This window comes from Amblyraja radiata, chromosome 7 (assembly GCF_010909765.2).
Source record: "Amblyraja radiata isolate CabotCenter1 chromosome 7, sAmbRad1.1.pri, whole genome shotgun sequence".
Taxonomy (NCBI): Eukaryota; Metazoa; Chordata; class Chondrichthyes; order Rajiformes; family Rajidae; genus Amblyraja; species Amblyraja radiata.
This window is the reverse complement of record NC_045962.1, coordinates 21,339,757-21,358,174: the sequence shown is the minus strand read 5'-3', so window position 1 is coordinate 21,358,174 and position 18,418 is coordinate 21,339,757. Positions and strand designations below refer to the sequence as shown.

Here is an 18,418-nt window from a genome sequence, read left to right as displayed (position 1 = left end):
TATTGCTTGCCCTGAATCTTATAACCTCTGATAGAAAAGGAAATTAAGTCTCTGCAGCAATCTCTGGTTCCAATTCTCTCTCATTAAAACATTATATCAAATAGAAAGTTCAATCACCAACTTCAATAGAGGGATTATTTATTTCAATAGCAGAGACAAGCAATGGAAATGACAATTTTGTAATTTTCAAAGGCATCAGGCCAAGATCATTTTTCATTCTGAAACCAAAACATTTCTGCAATGGACTCAATTAGTTTCAAAATACTGGAATAATGGACTGAACAAGACTGAAAAAGAGTCAATCCATTATGAAAGGTATCTGTTAAATAATATCTAATTTATTGACAAACAAATTAATTTCTGGACAGCTTATTTTACAGGTGACTAGAACAAGCAAGTGAAATATTTCTAAAACTCAATCTGTTCTAAAACAGCAGAAAATAATTTGTGATTTACAAAGGATAGTAAAATTTGCTTTAAATGTATTGATCGACAGTTGCTTCTTGCCTTCCCACATTAGAGATGCTGCAGCATAGGAGGCAGAAAGTCAGAAGAAGCACTGGTAATTTCTTCCCAGCACTTTACAGGCTACAGAAGCAGAAGAGCAAAGAAAAATCTTACAACTAGCTTCTGCACAAACCACAAAAACAAAACACTGTTCATCAAAACTCATCTATACAGTGGCGGACTGGCCAGGGTGTCAGCTTGCCCGATGGCAATTGGGCCCCCTATATCAAGTGGGCCCCCTATATCAAGTGGGCCCCCTATATCAAGTGGGCCCCCTATATCAAGTGGGCCCCCTTTGTCTCCAGGCAACCAATATTTTTAGGCCCAGTCCGCCACTGCATCTATACCCACCCCACACTACCACCTTTCAGTCACAACATTCAGTCTATTTCCAATTAATTCATTGCCAAAATTATTCACTCCCTGACTTCCTCTTTCTATTGTGTTATTTTAGAGAGAAAATTTTAGTTTAGTTTAGAAATATAGCATAGAAACAGCCACTTTGCCCCACTGAATCCACACCGACCAGTGATCCCCCTAACACTAGATCTATCCTACACACTGGGGACAATTTACAGAAGCCAATTAACTTATAAACCTGCACGTCTTTGGCATGTGGGAAGAAAACGGAGCTCCTGGAGGGAACCGTACAAACTCTGTGCAGCCAGCACCCGTTGTCAGTGGCGGACTGGCCAGGGTGTCAGCTTGCCCAATGGCAAGTGGGCCCCTATATCAAGTGGGCCCCCTATATCAAGTGGGCCCCCTATATCAAGTGGGCCCCCTATATCAAGTGGGCCCCCTTTGTCTCCTGGCAACCAATATTTTTAGACCCATTCCGCCACTGCCCGTAGTCAGGATTAAACCCGAGTCTCTGGCATTGTTTAAAGCAGCAATTTTACCACTGTGCCATCCTGAATCTAATGACATAGGTTCTCAGAAAAATCAAGTTAATGATTTCTGATTTTATTACAATGCAGTACAGAAGATGAGACTATTGAAAATGTTATTGCAAATGTGTGATGGGGAATAAATTAATGGGAATACTCCATGCTTAACAGAAATAGAGTTGACTCACTCGAAGAAATGCATTCTTGAGTGATAATGGTACTTACAAATCTCCAATAATGAGCTGCCTACAAAGAAATGTACAATGACATGTTCCATAAAAGATAGAACTTCAACGTGGCAACTGCTGAATAGATAAATTGTCTCAACCAATTCATTTCAATAATATTTGTGAAAACAGCAACTAAAAGTAAGATTTTAGCTTTACATTTATGCAGAAAAATTGCATTTATTTTGTGGATTAATCCAGCAATATAACTGTGAAAATATTTAATGAGCACTTCAAGTGCACTTAGGATGTCTTGAGGTCATGACAGGAAAGTAATTCAAGAAAGAAAAAATCTCTGTGTATACTAAATGTTAAACGGAACATGAAAAGCATTTCATGTCCAAATTGATCACAAAAATATACTTACAATCCTTGCAAGCGAATCCACATCTTCTCGGGATTATCAGGTTTTAAGTACTCCAGGGTGCTGTTGCCAAGTTCCTTGATTTCTGCGGGTGTGGTCTCCATGGTGTAAATTCTGTGGTGAAACAGCTACAGTTTAGACAAGTTCAGCAACTTTAAATCTGCATTTTGCCTCATCTCCCTCTAGGATAGCACCTTTCATGCCACTTACCTTCCAAATCATTTTTTTTCTCTTTCAACTAAGGATCAGGATTAGTTTTTGTCTGCACTTTAACATTATTGTTCTGAATGAGAGTAGTGCTGTTGAATGTATGGCAGTGCCAAGATCACCAGACAATCACCACAGATTCAATGTACGTTAAAACTACAAACACACGCAGGGTTCATTAAGAGATCCGCAAAAGGCATTTAAGCTTGTTAGATTCTCCAAAAAATCCTTGTTTGCCCACAAGTATTCCAATGACCAGGACTGGTTGGAATTGGGTCATTACTCTCATTTCCCTTTTGTGCTCCTGAAGATATAAACAGATACTTAATAACTTGCTGCGCAATGCTACATAGAATTAGCAAAGGAAAGAATAACATCTTCACAAATCCAGATAAAAGACTGAGATAAAACTTGGGAGTTGTCACCGTAGACCCGCATCACCTTTAGAATGGAAACACAGATAAGATGGAAATCACTGAACTCCACAGGTTGTTATTTAAAAAAACTACTCATAACAGCTGATGGTGAAGTCACAATTATTCACCCTCTCCTAGCAACTATGCCCACTAGGTTACTGGCAATTTAACCTAGAGATTTAGCAGCTGTACACTATCGGCACATTGAAACCTCAGAGATAGCATCTGCAAATCCCACTTCTAAATTGCATTCAAATATATATGCAAGGAAGAAGAAAAATTATAATGCATGTAATACCATAGGCCAAATCATTCACTTGCCAAAAGACACAATTTCATTCTAATTAAGTAATTTGTATCTCAAGACGATAGCACCAAAACCAGCACAAACCCTCTGGCTGGGAATATACTGTAATAGTGAGATTAATGAAATTCAATGACCAGTTAAAGGGTAAACAGGAAGTATGCCTGATCTGCAAAATATATTACACTAAAACCTAAAAGATTACAGATGCCATTTATGTTATGAATTTTAGTACATCCGTGTTTAGCAAAGACAAACTAATCTTAATTCCTTCAACACTAGGACACACCAATTTCAATTATATTAAAGCTGCATTTTGTTTGCTCTGTCCTATTCTACTGACAGCCAGCACTATTATTACAGCTCTTATATAGTCTACAAAGATAGGCATAATGGTGACTAAGGAGACAATATGTATTAAAATCTAGTTACTTAATATGCCACTGGATTAACTGGCCATTTATTTTACTCTTTATGAATCTCTGCTGTAAAATGACTGATACATTTACATTTCTCATTGCACTTGAGAGTACTTCAGTGAATGTGTTGTACTTTGTGATGTTTTCAAGAGGTGCGATTAAGCTTTTTCAAAATATGTTTGGGTTTTTTTCTTCCTTACTTTACTGTCTCTGTCCTACTAATTTGCTGAAAACATTGCAGTAAATGTTTTTTAAAAATTGTAATACTGTTGGCGAAAAGGTCTCTATTAATTTTACATCTCATCTCATGTTAACCACTGCTTATGCAATTGCTATCCACAATCTCTTGTTTTAAACCTCAAGAAGTATATGATAACAAAACAGTTTATGAATATAATGGAAAGTGAAATAAACAAGATGAAAGCCCACAACAATATATTGTTAGGGGAATATTCAACGTGATGATTGAGAAAAAAATAATTTGTTTATGTTAATGATTTTTATTGTCACATGCACTGAGATATAGTGAAATATGTTATACCATACATAAGTGTATATAGATATCAAGGCAATGCAAAAGGGAACAAAAAGGAGGTAGTATGTAGTGTTACAGCTACAGAGAAAGTGCAGATAAAAAAGTGTAAATACCACAAGGAGATAGGTTGAGAGATCAGGAATTCATCTTAGTGTGCAAGAGGCTCATTGAAGAGTCTGATAACAACAGGAAATAAATTGTTCACAAGTCTCATGGTACATGTATTCAAACTTTTGTTTATTCTGCGTGACAAGAGAAAAGGGAATGGCCAGGGTGTGAGTGGTCCTTGATTATGTTGACTGCTTTCCCAAGGCAGCAGGGATTGTAGATGGAGTGAATGAAGGGGAGGTTGGTTAAACCAAGGTCATAAGTGATGGAAGAAGAATTAGGCCATTCGGCCCATCAAGTCTACTCCGCCATTCAATCATGGCTGATCTATCTCTCCCTCCTAACCCCATTCTCCTGCCTTCTCCCCCATAACCTCTGACACCTGTACTACTCAAGAAGTGTTTACACTCTCTGCAACGTCTTGCCATCTTGGGCGCAGCATTTTCCATACCTAGCTACAAGTAGCATGTTTTCTAGGGTGCACCCGTAAAAGATCTGGGACTAGTACCTGTAAAATAACTGTGACAAAGACGATCTGATACGTTCTTTTAAGACTTGTTAAAGCTTGGCTGGAATTAGCACCATTGAAAGAAATAAGAATAAAATTGATATTTCTTTTGAGACGACACAAATCACAATCACAGAACAATAAATAGACCATTATACAAGAACCCAAACGATTCAGGCTTCCAAAGACAATACAACAGATGCAAGAAATCTGAAATAAAAATAGAAAATATTGCAAATATTCTGCAGGTCAGGCAGGATCTCTGGAGAGAGAGGCAGGGTTAGCAATTCCCATCTATGATCTTTGATGAATGTTGCATCAATCACAATGAAAGATCATCGATCTGAATCTCTCTCTCTCTCCCTCCCTATGCTGTCTGACGTAGAGTTATTGCAGTAATATCAAACATTTCATTCAATTCAACCATTTTGACAGTAATTGAGTAACTCAGATTCAAATGCACTTTAGTCAGGCAGTTTGTTCTGTACATTTATTATATATGGCATAACAAATAAATCGGGACGTGGTTTTAAAATATGATTTTAAGAAACATTTCAGTTTTTTTCTTGGCCCCTTCTCCTGTTATTAAGGTTTCAGTTTAAACTTGATTGTTCATTTTAGTAACCTTGTACACAAGGATGTTCACAAACCCTAAGGAAGACATTTGCAGCAATATTCATGCATTGTGATTCAATTCCAAGTGGTAAACAAAATTGCACTGTGTATTTTCATGTAATTTTAATGACAATGCATTAATTTACATTCAATTTAGTTCATCAGTTGAAATGCAAACACAAATAAGCTTTGAAACAAATTATACAAGTAATGTCACTGTCCAAACCAATATGTTTCCTCATTTTTCTTCCATCCATACCAGCACTTCCAACTAGGAAACTGGGATCATCTACAAAGGGAATTTAAGAAGTAATGGAAAATATGTAATTGATATGGAGCACACAATTTCAAGTCCTAAAGGAATACAGAGACATAGGGAGAGATTACAACAACGGAGGTGATGCAGAAGCTTAATCACAATTATATTTAGGGTTGGGGAAAGCTCAAGGGATTATAAAAGCACCTGATGCTCCTGTTACTTAATATTTCCATTCACACATAAAAATAAAATCTCAATCAGGGAATTCAGATGAACATTTAAATATGGATAATATTCTTGCCTCATATTTATCGCCGAGCAGCTATTATAATAAACAAAAATACATTAATGTGGCTAAGGTTATCTTTAGAATTTTTGGTCTTTTCAATTCTTATAATAATTAGTGCTGAAAGATTTGTGATTAGAATCCAGTCATTGGTAATACTCAGAAGCTGCCTGGTGAAAAATAACATCATTAGAGTGTATTGGGATAAATGGCTATTAAGATACCCAAAGAAAGCTCAAATTTAAAATAAATTGGAACTGTAATTTTATCTCTCCTGCAAATGAAAATAAATCAATTGTCAACAATTGACTTTATCTTGCAATGTACGCTAGTCCCTTTATCCTGTATCTGTACACTATAGACAGCTCAATTGTAATCATGTTTAATCTTTCCGCTGACTGATTAGCACACAACAAAAAGCTGTTCATTGTACCTCGGTACACGTGTCAAGAAACTAAAATAAAACTAAAAGTAAAACTAAAAGTAAAACTAAATTTATGTGGTGCTTGCATGAATAGTTGCTTTGTTTCGATACATATGGACTTTGTGATAGATAGGAAAAGGTTTGAGAAAATGTATTGGGTCCATTGTGTTGTTACTCAATTATAATGTTGTGAGAAGTTAATTAAACTCCATTCCAAACACCTCACTGCTGTGGTTCTAGAATATCCCAAACAAGAGTCGAATGCCAATCTTTTTGTCTGAGTGTGGCCACCGGACATGTGGTAAATCTGACATTAGTACGCATCAAATGGAAACCATTCCAATGGTTAGAGTCATGCCTCACAGATGATTATAGTTGTTCGAGATCAATCATTTCAGCCTTCTTCAAGTGAGTGTTTTTCAGACCAGTGTCCAAGACCGAAACATCTTTGGCTACTTCATCAATAACTTTTCTTCATTCATATAATCAGCAAGTATATAGGAACACCGCCTCCTGCAAGTTTTTCCCCAAGTCATATCTATAAACACCTTTCCTTCAAAATCTAAATCTGAGCAACCCCTCCTCAATAGCACTTTCACCAGAATTACTGCGTTGGTTCAAGAAGGCAGTTCATCATCATGTTCTCATGGACAATTAGGGATGGTAAAAAAAAATGATGGCAGGCAGCAACAAACAGACCTAAAAAAAATTCAATGAAAATATCAAAATATCAATCATAACGCACTTTGAAATAGAGATACACGTCTCAGTTTAGTTTAGAGACACAGCATGGAAACAGGCTCTTTGGCCCACCCCGTCCACGCTGTCAATAACCCGTTCATCATACTAGTTCGATGTTATCCTACTTTCACAAGCACTCCCTCCACATGAGGGGCAATTTACAGAGTCCAATTAAACGAACAAACCCGCACGTCTTTGGAATGTGGGAGGAAACTGGGACACCTGGTGGCAACCCACGAGGTCGCAGGGAGAACGTGCAAACTCCACACAGGGAACACCCGAGGTCAGGATTGAACCTGGGACTGGCGCAGTGAGGCAATGGCTCCACCAGCTGCACCACTGTGCCGCTCCAAATCCAAGAAATTACAGTATTACATATTGCAATTATTTTTTGTTTTCAATTAATTTCTATATTTTTAACATCTTTCTAAGGAAATTATCAGATGCATTTAAAAATGGATGGAACCTGGGTCGCTGCCACTGTGAGGCAGTAACTCTACCAGCTACGCCATTGTACTGCCCTAACGTCCGTTGGTATTTTCTCTGCTATTCGCTGTACGTGTGGGGTCTGGATGTAATCAGGAAGTGGCGAGGATCATATGGTCATGTTCAAGTGCAAAGATTGATAAGAACTGCAGAGGATGGGTGGAGGTAGACATACATTGTTCAACGTAAGGTCATGTGACAGACACAGAGCCCCTTTGGCCCATTACATCAATGGCGGCCATCAAGTCTAAACTTTATCGGTGGTGTTAACATTTGGGATGAATATGCATGAGTGGGAGTACAGGATGGGAAGCATAAATCTGTTTAGGATAGGATGGTGGGGTCAGTAAAAGGGTATTATTTGGGGTCTACCCATACTGGTTAAAGCTTCCAGTGTAGGAAGTCATGAACTGAACTTTGTGATGGGATTGGGATTAAGAAACTGTCATGTCCAAGGCAATAGATGAGCCATTCAGAAACAGGATGCATGCAAAATTAAATATTGTATCGGGCAACACAAACTGTTGGTTAAAATTAATGAGGAGGAATTCCACAGGCATAGGCAAGTAAAAATATGAAATGGAAAACAAAGTATAATATCACTTTGCTGGCTACTGTTCAGAAATAGATTTTTGAGGTTCACATTTCTTAAGTTTCTAAAGTGACAGAGTTTATGGAGGGGGTTAAAGATAAACAGAATGCATCAGAATTAAATTGAAGGTTGGTATCAGAGGTAAGGAGTCATAAAGTCATACAGCACAAAACAGGCCCTTCGGCCTAACTCATTCATGATGGCCAAAATTCTCATCTAAGTTCGTGCCATTTACTTGCATTTCACTCATTTCCCTCTATACCTTTCTCACCCATGTACCTTTTCAAATGTCTTTTAAATGTTGTTATTGCACCTGCTTGAACTACTTCCTATGGTAGCTCCTTCCATATACCCATTGCCCTCCGAGTGAAAAAGTGAGCCCGTTCAGGTTTCTATTAAATCTTTCTCCTCTCGTTACACCTTGAAGATATGAGATTCGTCCTATCAGGCAAATCAGACCAATTCTTAAAGATTCGGTCTCCATTTATTGACCTATTACAAGCATGTGGTGCAACACAACGTTAGAAATTAAGTGTTTCAGAATCGGGTGGGAGGTGGGTAAAGATATGAAGGAGGCATATCCTTTTCAATTTCTTCCTCTTTTTTTCTTCTCTATTTTCCCTCTCCTATTCTTTTTCTTTTTGCTTAGTTCACATCACCTTCTTCTTTTCTTTTTCGAGCTACATAATATTCTCTCTCTCTCTCTATATTTCTTGCTTTTCTTATCTTTTTTTTTCTACTATTAAATTAAAAATAAGAAGTTGTACATGAAATGTAATATGTTATTCATGTAGTATATTATTGTGCATCACTTCTAATAAAAATATATATTTTTAAAACTTTCTCCTCTCACCTTAAATCTATGACCTTGATTCTCCTACCCTGGGAAAGAAGCTCTGTGCATTTAACCTATGTAATTCTCTCATGATTTAATACACTTCCATAAGATCACCCCTCCGCCAACGGTGCTGCAAGGAATAAAGGTCCAGCTTGCCCAACCTTTCCCTACAGCTCAGGCCCTCAATTCATAGCAGCATCCTTGCAAACCTTCCCTGCACAATTTCCAGCATAATAACATGTGTCCTCCAGTGGGATGACCAAAACTGAACACAATTGGTCAACTCAGGTCTAGTTTTGGGGTGGAAATCACAAAAATCATCCATGAGGTGCACAATCTAAAAATGTGTATCAATGGTAAAGAAGCTGCATACTTTTTTGCAGGAAGAGAATTAACATAATTGTAGCTAAGCTAGGTTATGGGGGGAAGGCAGGAGAATGGGGCTAGGAGGGAATGATTGAATGGCAGAGTAGATTTGATGGGCCGAATGGCCTAATTCTACCCCTATTCCTTATGACCTTAAGCGGTAAAGGAGTTGTTAATTTTTTTTTATAATTTAAGAGCTAATTAAACAAATAAATATTTGTCATTGACTTCATAGCTAATCATTTAAAAACTTGGCCACAAATGAAAGATATAGCCCTACCTCTGATCTCTGTTGAAAAAGAAATCAATATGGTGAAAGAAATTTGAATTGGATAGAACAAATCCTACAGTGCTGCTCTTATATCAGAGTAATTTTGCTTAGGAACATTTTGATGGGCCAAATGGCCTAATTCTGCTCGTAGAACTTATGACCCTCAATAGTTGTGGCCCACATTAAAACATTAACTGTGGCAGCTCAGAAATAGTTGGTGAAAAGTACTATTATACTAATACAAATCCATCTCCCTTGACATTGAACTCAACAAGCCACATAACATAAGGGCAGGAACATCGTAGTTTGTTTTGCATTTTTATTTTAACTTTGATATAAAAGTGGATATGTACCTGGTAGTCAATGGCAGGTTAGTGATTATTTTTTCTTCAAGTATGATTGATTGGGTCAATTGGGTGTTAAGCATTCTTGTTTGTATTGGTGCGTTTTTCCTCTTCAAATGTGAAACTGTAGGAGTCCTGGATATTGAGCTATTGACCTCATCATTATGAACATACACTGTAGCAGAAGGCAGTAATCAAGGTAAATGGTCCAACACATTGTTATCTGAACAGCACGATTAAGTGGATTGAAGTCATGTAATTAATGTCAGGGATTATCAAGGAAGATTAGGGGCCAGGTTATCCGAAGAAGTAAATCTTATGACCCAAGGTGGTAGCCCTTGTGATAGAAAACTTTCCCTTTGCCATTCAAACAATGCTTAGGTTGGTTTTCCATTTCAAGATAGCAACAAGGGATTGTGGATTATCAGCTGTCTTTTAATTTACAATGTTTATGCCGTACATGATGCCTAGCTGAACTGATCTCATCTGCCGACACATGATTCATATCCCTTTATTCCCTGCACTTCCATGTGCTGGTCTAATAGCCTCTTAAATACCACTATCGTATCCGTCTCCACCACCACCCCGGCAATGTGTTCCAAGCCTCCACCAACCCGTGTAAAAAAACTTGCCCCGCACATCTCTATTAAACTTTTCCCCCTCTTACCTTATAGCTAAACCCTCTAGTGTTGGATATTTCCACCCTGGGAAAAAAACATCCTGACTGTCTACCTTCTCTCTGCCTCTCATAGTTTTATATACTTCTTTCAAGTCTCCCCTCAACCTCCGACGTTCCAGAGAAAATAACCTGCCTATACAATCTCGCCCTTGAGTCGCAGAGACCGAGGAAGGCTGTGAAAGGTATAGCATTCAAGTCAAGTTTATTTTCATATATATAAGCACAGAGAGGTGCAGATAACATGGAGAATCAGGATATAAATCAGTTACAGATATAAACGGAGACATGGCCTATGGAGTTTAATCCGAGCAAGTGTGAGGTGTGGCAATCTGGGAAGTCAAATGTAAAGGAAAAGTACAGTTAATGGCAGGATCTTTAACCGCATTGATGCACAGAATGATCTTGAAGTCCAAGTCCATAGGTCCCTAAAAGTAGCAATACATGTACTAGTAGATGGTGGTAAAGAAGCCGTATGTTATCCTGGTCTTCAATGGTTTGGGAATTGAGTATAAAAGAGTCAGGAAGTCAGGTTGCAGCTTTATAAAACCTTGAACCCTGGTCTCTAACAGTAGCTCTACCAGCTGCACCACTCTGTTCTATTATAATCTCAGTAGCAACTAAAAACATAGGGCTGGAGTCTTGTTCATCTGGCCTAGGTGATAAATTCATCACATGATTACATGCTTGTTAGTTACCGTATGTTGATACAAATAAATCAACTCTTCCATCAGCAAAGACCAGTGTGAGATGCTGGCTGAAAGGAGCTAAAGGCACGATATGATAAAATTGCATTTTAAGTTAGGAGTGCTTTCAATTGAGTTAGAACACATACAGACACAACCTTCGAATCTCAAAATAATGAAAGATAAATCTGTTCAACTAAAATTTCAGAAATTAATAATAATCTTCCAACAGTCAGAAGAGGTGTGAAAAATCTTTCACTAACTAATATGGACAATTTTATCCACAATTAGCATCTTACAATTGTGATCAGAGTAAATTGTAAATTACATTCAGAATAAAAGTTATTGCATCTCTTTATAAAAATTCTCATTCCCAGAAAGCATCAGAATTCCATTCCTTTCTTATATTCAATGGTCCGCTGATAGATATAATTATTAAGAAATTATTTATGCTACAGCTGCATATTATCACAATGTTGCCATAAAAAAACAAGAATCAGACATGCTCTTTTGGTGGAAAATTAATTTCATCCTATAATTGCTCCTCGTTCTGGTATGCTGTAAGAAGCTTAAATAATTGATGCTGGCCCTCCAGTCAGAATGATACGGAATTAGTCCAATGTGGAAGCCTCCAAGGGTAACACTTAGTCATAGAAGATAGACAAAAAAAACTGGAGAAACACAGCAGGACAAGCAGCATCTCCGGAGAGAAGGAATGGGTGATATTTAAGGTCGAGACCCTTCAGACTCGAAACGTCACCCATTCCTTCCCTCCAGGCATGCTCCCTGTCCCGCTAAGTTACTCCAGTTTTTAGTGTCTATCTTCAGTTTAAACCAGCATCCACAGTTCCTTTCTACAGTTTAACACTTGATCATTTTATTTTTGCGTGATATGTGATGGAATCTGGACTATTCTCATTTCTTCATGATCAGCTGCGATAATTAAAATATTCCAATTATTTTCAAAGTACATGTTCTGTCTTTAAAACAAAGTTGTGATCTGAGAACTTTGCAATCCAGCCCTACTTCCATGTTCACTAAACCATTTGTTATTGAGATTTACTGAAACATGAGGCAGGCAGAACATCGCATGGTTGTGGAGCGCTACAAAATTACATATAGATTTAAATTATTTTTACTAATCTATTTTTTTTTTTTTTTTAGATTAGATAGCCTTTATTGTCATTCAGACCGAAGTCTGAACGAAATTGCAGCAGTCATACATACAATACAATACAATAAAATTGAATTTTGATTATATTCTATAATGTTTGATAGCTCAATTTAAGATGTCTACAAGCTCTAAAGTTATTTATTTTGTACTCCATGTACAGGGAACAAACAATTTGTTGATTTTTGTGGATCATTTGAAATTTTAGAAACATCTGAATTCATCCAATTACCATAATTATCTAAAAACTACAGGATGAGTTTCCATGGATGGTCTCTCACCTATTTGCTGTATTCCTGATGGAAGAGGTGTGGAGGCATTGGAAAGTCAGGTCACAATTTACACAGGTTTTCTGGGGTTTCTGAGGCACTTATGCCTAAGTCATGATGGGTGTATGGCACAATCTCTATAGATGTTCTCCTCCTAATAATAATATCTTCCTTCAGATCATTATGGCATATGCCTTGTGGTGCTAAAGGAAAAAGCATGATGATCCGAGCAAGGGTTGCATTTCAGGAGGTCAAATGTAACGGACAAGTACACGGTTAACGGCAGATCTTTAATAGCGTTGATGCACAGAATGATCATGGAGTCCAAGTCCACAGCTTCCTGAAAGTAGCAACACTAGTAGATAGTGTTAAAGAAGCTGTATGTTATTGTTGTGTGTAAAAGAGTCAGGCAATCATGTTGCAGCTTAAAAAACCTAGGTTAGGCCACATTAGGAGTCTTCTGTGTAGTTCTAGGTGCCACATTACAGAAAGGAGGTAGGGGGCATGCAGAAGAGGTTTGCCTGGATGCTGTTTGGATTAAAGAATGTTTGATACAAGAAGAGATTGGACAATCTTGGATCGTTTTCTCTGGAGTGTTCGATACTGAGGGGAAGATGTGATAGATGTTTATAATATTATAAGATGCATAGATAAGAGTTAGAATCTTTTTCCATTGGTGGAAATGTCAAAAAAAAATAGAGATATAGCTTTAAGGGGGGGGGGGGGTAAGCTTAAAGGAGATGTGTAAGGGAAGTATTTTTTCACAGGGAGTTGTAGGTGTCTGGAACAAGCTGCAGGGATGAAGGTGGAAGCAGATACAAAAGTGGCGTTTAAGAGGCGTTTAGGTATGCACATGTCCAGGGATATGGATCACATACAGACAGAAGGGATTAGTTTAATTTGACATAATATTCTGCAAAGACATTATTGGCTCAAGAGTTGTTCCTTTACTGTACTATTCTATGTTCAGTGATGAACAATAACGTTTATGTTGTCTGGCCAGCACATAAGCATAAAATTGACAAGAAAAATACATGGAAGCTTATTGAGTGGCTTATTATGTGGCTATTATGATAGACATTGCAATGCATTAAATGAAACAGAGAAAAAGGACAGTACTCAATCAAGATAAATAGACTTCCCACCAACCAGCTCCGAACAGCAAATTAAAAATAAATACAACCGCACTATAACTCCATTTGGTGGAACACCTTAAAAATCTAACAATGCCTTTACATCAGGATTAGGAGAAGCTAGAAATCGAACATGCTGCAGAAATAATGAGGGAGAGGTGGAATGGCGGCTTTGAACCAGGTTAATTTTTGGAAATTCACTTTCAAGGCTGCTTAGTCTTGAGTTAGAGCCATAATAATGTGCTGAAAGAAACATCAGCTGCAATGATCATTTGATTCCTCCCATTATATGCAAAGCGTGCACCATCTAAATACAGGGGGACTTTCTTTCAATGGGGAGTGTGGAAATCTAATTCATTCTTCATTATAAAACAAAAATGTTAGAAATACCAGCAAGCCAGGCAGCATCCATGTGGAGAAAACTAGAATTCACTTTAAATGTTGATGACTTTACAGGTCTTGATACTATTGAAAAGTAATCAATCTTCAGTGTTCTCTGTTTTGATTTCAGATGTGTTGCATCTTCAGAGTTTTGTATCTCATGATTTCAGAACTGTCATTTGTTTCTCTCCCTCCTTCTCCATATACAACTCCCCTCTTTCCTCTGTCCTCCTTCATTTCTTTCTGGTTATATCATAACTGCAGTAGTTAGATCATTTATGACAAACAAGAGTTCACCTTCTGCCAGCCAGCACCACCATCACCTATGCAATGCTGTATCTCTTGATCTCCACTTCTCACAGACAACCCCTCCCTCCCACAATTTAAATCGTGTTTTTTCAGAGATGCATGGTGGAAACAGGCCCCATGCGGCCCACCGGATCCACGCCGACCAGCAATCCCCACATGTTAACACTATCCTACACACACTATGGACTTTTTTTTACATTTATACCAAGCCAATTTACCTACCTGCCTGTGCGTCTTTGAAGTGTGGGAGGAAACTGAAGGTCTCTGAGAAAACTCACGGGGAGAACATACAAACTCCGTACAGGCAGCACCCGTGGATGGTACACAATGCAGCCAATGGACTAGGGGTGCTGTCTATATGAAGTTTGTACGTTCTCCCCGTGACAGCGTGGGTTTTCTCCAGGTGTAGTTTCCCCACACATTCCAAAGACGTTCATTTTTGTAGGTTAAATGGCTTCTGCAAATTGTCCCTAGTGTGTAGTAGTGTTAGTATACGAGCGATCATTGGTGGGCGCAGACTCAGTGGGCCAAAGGGCCTGTTTCAATGCTGTATCACTCTAAAATCTAGATGTTGCCTAACCTAATGATATTTACAGCATTTTCTGTCCGATTTCAGATATCCAGGATCTGAAGCATTTTGCTTTTAAATTCTTTATACATTTTCTTACAATCGTGTTAAACAGTGCACAGAGAGAAATTAATGGGAAGTTTTAAACCACTTTTGGCAACGCAATCATACTAGGACATCCACTCTCATCAAATGTGTAAATGGTAAATGTGGCATATTTTCTACATAACCCATCAAATGAATCAACAGACATAATTTCGCACAGTTGCTGAAAGTTTACATAGAAATCTGTCCATAGATATTCTCTGACGTGCCACAAACAAGGAGTCGTTTTTGTTGTGTAGCAATGAATTGTAGCAATTCTGCATTTCAATATTCTCATTGGAACTAACAAAGCAATATTCTCATTGGAAATAAAAATAGTTACAACCAAAAGAATGAAATAAAAAATGCAAACGAGCTCTCAACAATCATCTGCAATCATTAAAAATATAATTGCGTCACTCTGTATATTACATTGCTAATCAGCAAGCCAAGAGGGAAAACATACATCTGCGTCACATTACTTGCTCCAGATAGATATTAATATTATTTCCTTAATTGTTGAGGTCTTGTATAAACATTAAAATGTGACTCAGAGAGACCATGTTGTGAAAATGATATTACGAATTGTTATATAATTCTGGAATAATTTCCTGTATAGTCATAAAGTCAATCAGAAACAGGCCCGTCAGCCCATAAATTCCATGCCAACCATCAATTACCATCGACATTCATACCATTTACCTATACTTTAGACTTTAGACTTAGGGATACGGCACAAAAACAGGCCCTTCGGCCCACCGAGTCTTCGCCGACCAGCGATCACCCCACACAATAGCACTATCTTACGCACTCAGGACAATTTACAATTTTACCAAAGCCAAATTAAGCTCCAAACCTGTACGTCTTTGGAGTGTGGGAGGAAACCAGAGCACCCGGAGGAAACTCACGCAGTTACAAGGAGAACGTACAAACTCCGTATAGACAGCACCCGTAGTCAAGATCGAGCTTGTGTCACCCTAAAGGTGGACTTGGCCCACAGTCCTTTCCCCTTTTGCCCAGTCAGATGCTCATTTGCAGTCAGAGTTACAAAGCATAGAAGCCGGCCTTTTTGCTCATGTTGACCATCAACCATTCCTTTGCACTAATCCTACATTAATCCCATTTTTTTCCTTCTCCCACCTTCTCCACACTCTAGTACTCAACTACGCATTTACATTGGCCTGTTAACCTACTGACCCACAAGTCTTTGGGGATGTTGGAGAAATGCAGAGAACCCCGAGGCAACCCCTGTGGTCACAGGGAGAATGTATTTACGGGTCTATCCATATATGGCAAGTAGACCTTTCATTGTCCAATGAATATGGTAATTCAACACTCTTAACAATGTGCAAACTCCATGGAGGTGTTACATATACTACATATTCATTGTAGCAGTCCCAACCTCCTGCACTACTTTGTATCAGGCACACTCACCACACACACACACACTGTGATTAGGTATGTAAGCACTTTCAGTATTACTACGCCACACAGACAAAGGAGCTGAATAAAGGAGTACAATAAGGCAACTGAAACAACCTGAATTGTGTCGTTCATTATCAGGATATCAAACGCGAAGACACAACATGGTGGCAGCGGTGACTTTCGAGTAAAAAAAACCGCGCTATTGTGAATCGCTATTGGGAATTAGGAACAGCGGCTGCAGAGAAATTGATTTTTTTTGTGCACCCGCCTAACAACACAAGATGGCGGCCTCCACAGCAGCAATGAGCCTCCACCCTACGATGAACTGGGACGCCGATGATGTGGTGGAGGCGTTCAAGAAATTCAAACAAAAGAGCCAGCTGGCATTCAAAAACTTCCTGAAAGGAACTGCAGATGAAGAGAAGGTCAGTTATATTTTACTATGGCTCGGGGAGAAGGGTCTAGACATTTTTAACAGTTGGAGCTTAACAGAGCCCGACTGCAATAATCCGGGAATAGTCCTTGAAAGGTTTGCGAACCATATGGAGCCCAAATCAAACCACAGAATCCATCGGTATGAGTTCCAAGGGCTAAGACAAGACCCACAAGAAACAACCGACACTTTCCTGTCGAGACTAAGGAACGTGGCCAAGAAATGCAGATTTGGTGATGAAGATGACAGAACTGTCGACCAGCTAATATGGGGGTGCGCCCACCAAGAGGTCCAAAAGTCCCTAATAGGGAAAGACACCCTCAACCTAAAAGACGCCGTAGATGCTGCCAGAGCTTTCGAAGCCACAAGGAAACAAATGTCCTCCCTCTGCCTTCAAGTTGGCTCATCTCAGAGCAGCACCAGAGTGAATATAGACGCTCTCTCAAAACGTGACCCTGGCTCCACCTTAAAGGCTCCAAAGCAGACATTTTCTAGGCATGCAAACAAACAAGCAAGCCAAAGAAGCTGCTGGAACTGCGGTACAGAGCATGCATTTGATGATCGCAGGGAGTGCCCAGCATACGGGACTACCTGCAACTCCTGTGGGAGGCCTAACCACTGGAAGAAAATGTGTAGGTCAACAAAATCATACAGCACCAAGCCAAAGCAGCAATGGTCAAGAACGATAGAAATACGAGAAGGAAACAAATACACGCACACGTCCAACAGGAAGAGGAGATAACCTCAGATACCTCTGAGGAAGAATTCCTTTCCGTTGGGACCATTGACGTCCACGAAATGGGAAACAACAAACCACATAGCAACAGAGATGAAGCATATACTATAATACAACTACAGAAAAAAGTGGGAAAGAAAAGAACAACAATTAATCTAAGGCTCAAAATTGATACTGGAGCCCAGAGCAATATCTTACCAGTCAATCTTTACGGAAAGATATTCCCTGAACACATGACAAAAGATGGCAGCGTCAGGAAAGGAATCCTTGGAAGTAGCGATGTAGTCCTAGCTGCATACGGAGGTTCCATAATCCCACAGCTAGGCAAAACAATCATAGCAGGAACATACAAAGGGAAAGAAGTGAAATGCCCCTTCTACATCACTAAATCGAAAGGACCTGCTATTCTCGGCCTGAACACGTGCCAAAGACTGAAGATTGTGTCAATCAACCATGAAATCAAGACAAACTCCTGCAGAATTGACAGAAACATACCCATCAAAAACCGGCCGGCCATCAGGAACAAAGAAGAATTGATTGACATGTACCCAGAGTGTTTTGACGATACCGTTGGTTGTTTTGAGGAATACGAATACCATATCACAGTAGACCCCAGTGTGAAACCAGTGATCCACCCACCCCGCCGTGTTCCCCTTGAACTGAAAGAGAGGCTAAGGGAACAACTAAACGAAATGGAAAAAAAGGGCATCATCACAGCAATAACTAAACCAACTGATTGGGTAAATTCAATTGTTATCAAAGAAAAGCCAAACGGAAAACTAAGGATATGCCTTGATCCCAGGGATCTGAACAATGCATTGAAGCGCAACCATTATCCAACTC

General features: G+C 38.9%; 1 protein-coding gene across 2 annotated transcripts in view; it reads right to left on the bottom strand.

Moving 5' to 3' along the window:
* Nucleotides 1-18,418, bottom strand: part of pde1a (phosphodiesterase 1A) — a 414,651-nt gene that overhangs the window by 294,093 nt on the left and 102,140 nt on the right. For both annotated transcript variants that reach the window (XM_033023816.1, XM_033023817.1), the window contains exon 3: nt 1,989-2,099. In XM_033023816.1, the coding sequence (XP_032879707.1) occupies nt 1,989-2,099 (111 nt within the window). The remainder of the gene's footprint in view (nt 1-1,988; nt 2,100-18,418) is intronic.